Source organism: Carlito syrichta, unplaced genomic scaffold (genome assembly GCF_000164805.1).
Source record: "Carlito syrichta isolate Samal-C Ts95f unplaced genomic scaffold, Tarsius_syrichta-2.0.1 Scaffold312739, whole genome shotgun sequence".
NCBI classification, from domain to species: domain Eukaryota; kingdom Metazoa; phylum Chordata; class Mammalia; order Primates; family Tarsiidae; genus Carlito; species Carlito syrichta.
The window spans coordinates 850,811-852,238 of record NW_007256835.1 but is presented as its reverse complement, the minus strand read 5'-3'; the positions used below and the strand labels follow the sequence as shown (position 1 = coordinate 852,238).

The 1,428-nt window shown below is 56.4% G+C and overlaps 1 protein-coding gene across 2 annotated transcripts in view; it reads left to right on the top strand.

Moving 5' to 3' along the window:
* The window catches only part of VPS4A (vacuolar protein sorting 4 homolog A), a 176,001-nt gene that overhangs the window by 162,569 nt on the left and 12,004 nt on the right, over positions 1 to 1,428 (top strand). The window contains exon 1 of one of the 2 annotated variants that reach the window (XM_008070036.1): positions 703 to 890. The exons of the other annotated variant lie outside the window; for it this stretch is intronic. Within the exon in view, the coding sequence (XP_008068227.1) occupies positions 870 to 890 (21 nt within the window). The 5' untranslated portion in view covers positions 703 to 869. Of the gene's footprint in view, positions 1 to 702; positions 891 to 1,428 lie in introns of those variants that run through there. 2 annotated transcript variants of the gene reach the window in all.

Genomic DNA, 1,428 nt, shown 5'->3' with positions numbered 1-1,428 from the left:
GCAAAGCAGAGCAACATCTTTGGAAAACAGTGTGGAGGTTTGTGAAGGATAAAATATTGACCAACCATGTGAGTCAGTATTTCCCCAGGGGTCAATATCCTTGAGCCTCTGCCTTCCAAGTAGCTGGAACTACAGGCACGCGCCACCACACCCAGCTAATTTTTTGATTTATTGTAGAGATGAGGTCTCGCCAAGTTGCCCAGGCTCGTCTCGAACCACTAGGATCAGAAAATCCTCTCACCTCGGCCTCCAAAGTGCTGGGATTACAGGCGTAAGCCACCGCGCCCGGCCCATTATTATCATACCTTATTAAACATGGACACCAAAGCTCTGGGAGGTTAGGTTTATTGTGCGACAAAACCGCCCTGTGAGCACTTTTAATTTCGAGTGGAGTCAGGGACTTCCGACTTCCTCCCGCGTCGCCCTTTGGCTCCGCCCCTCCACCTTAGGCCCCGCCCCAGCCCTCGTCCCGCCCCTACCCCGCCCCGTTCTCACTCTTGACACGCCCCTTGCCCTTCCTGGCCCGCCTTCCGCCCTTCCCCGCCCCCCTCTCGCCCCGCCTCTCGTGCCCCTCCCTTTCCCCTGCCAGCCCCGCCTCTCGGCCTGCTCTCTCGCCGCCCGGCCGCCGCGGGGAGCAATGCCTGCAGTGTGGGCCGTGGCCGCCAGGGGGAAGCCGCGCGGCTCGGACCCGACCGCTCTGGCCGGCGCTCCTCGTTTGCCCTCGGACTCGGCTCCGGCTGCGAGCGGCCACCCTGCCCGCGCACAGCAGCACCCAGCCCCGGAGCGCCGGACCCAGGACCGAGGCTCCCCGGGGCCGGACCGAGGCTGCAAGCAGCGCCGCAGGGTGGGGAGCGGACCCAGGAGATGAAATGACAACGTCAACCCTCCAGGTACCTCGCGCGGCCCGGCCTGGCTGCGGAGGCCGAGGGCGGCGCGGCGGGGCCTGCGGCCGCGGAGCCGAGCGGACGGGCAGGCGGTTAGCTCCCTTTGAAGGATTTACCCAGGATAGGGGTATTTCTTACCCTTTACTGAACAACTAAAGTTATAATATTACATTGAATCATTCTTCTCCCCACATATATTGGAAAATACAGTTTGGTAACCAGCTAATCCATCTTCCCCTTGTGCTATTTTATTTTAATTATAGTCTCCCCAAACCATCTTATACCAACCTATTCATCTTTTGGAACTCCCTCTGCCACAAATTTTCAAAAAAATCTGTAATGCTCGATTTTCATATTCAGGACTCTACGGGCACCCATGATCACATTCAGCTCTACTTACGTAAAACAAGAGGGAAATTAATTAACTAAGATCACACGGAAATCCCAGAAATAGAAGAGTGTTCTCTCACTCATGGATCTTACTGCTGAGAAATGTCACAGTGACTTTCCACTTTAGGCTCCTCTTTTGGGATTTCCTGATCTG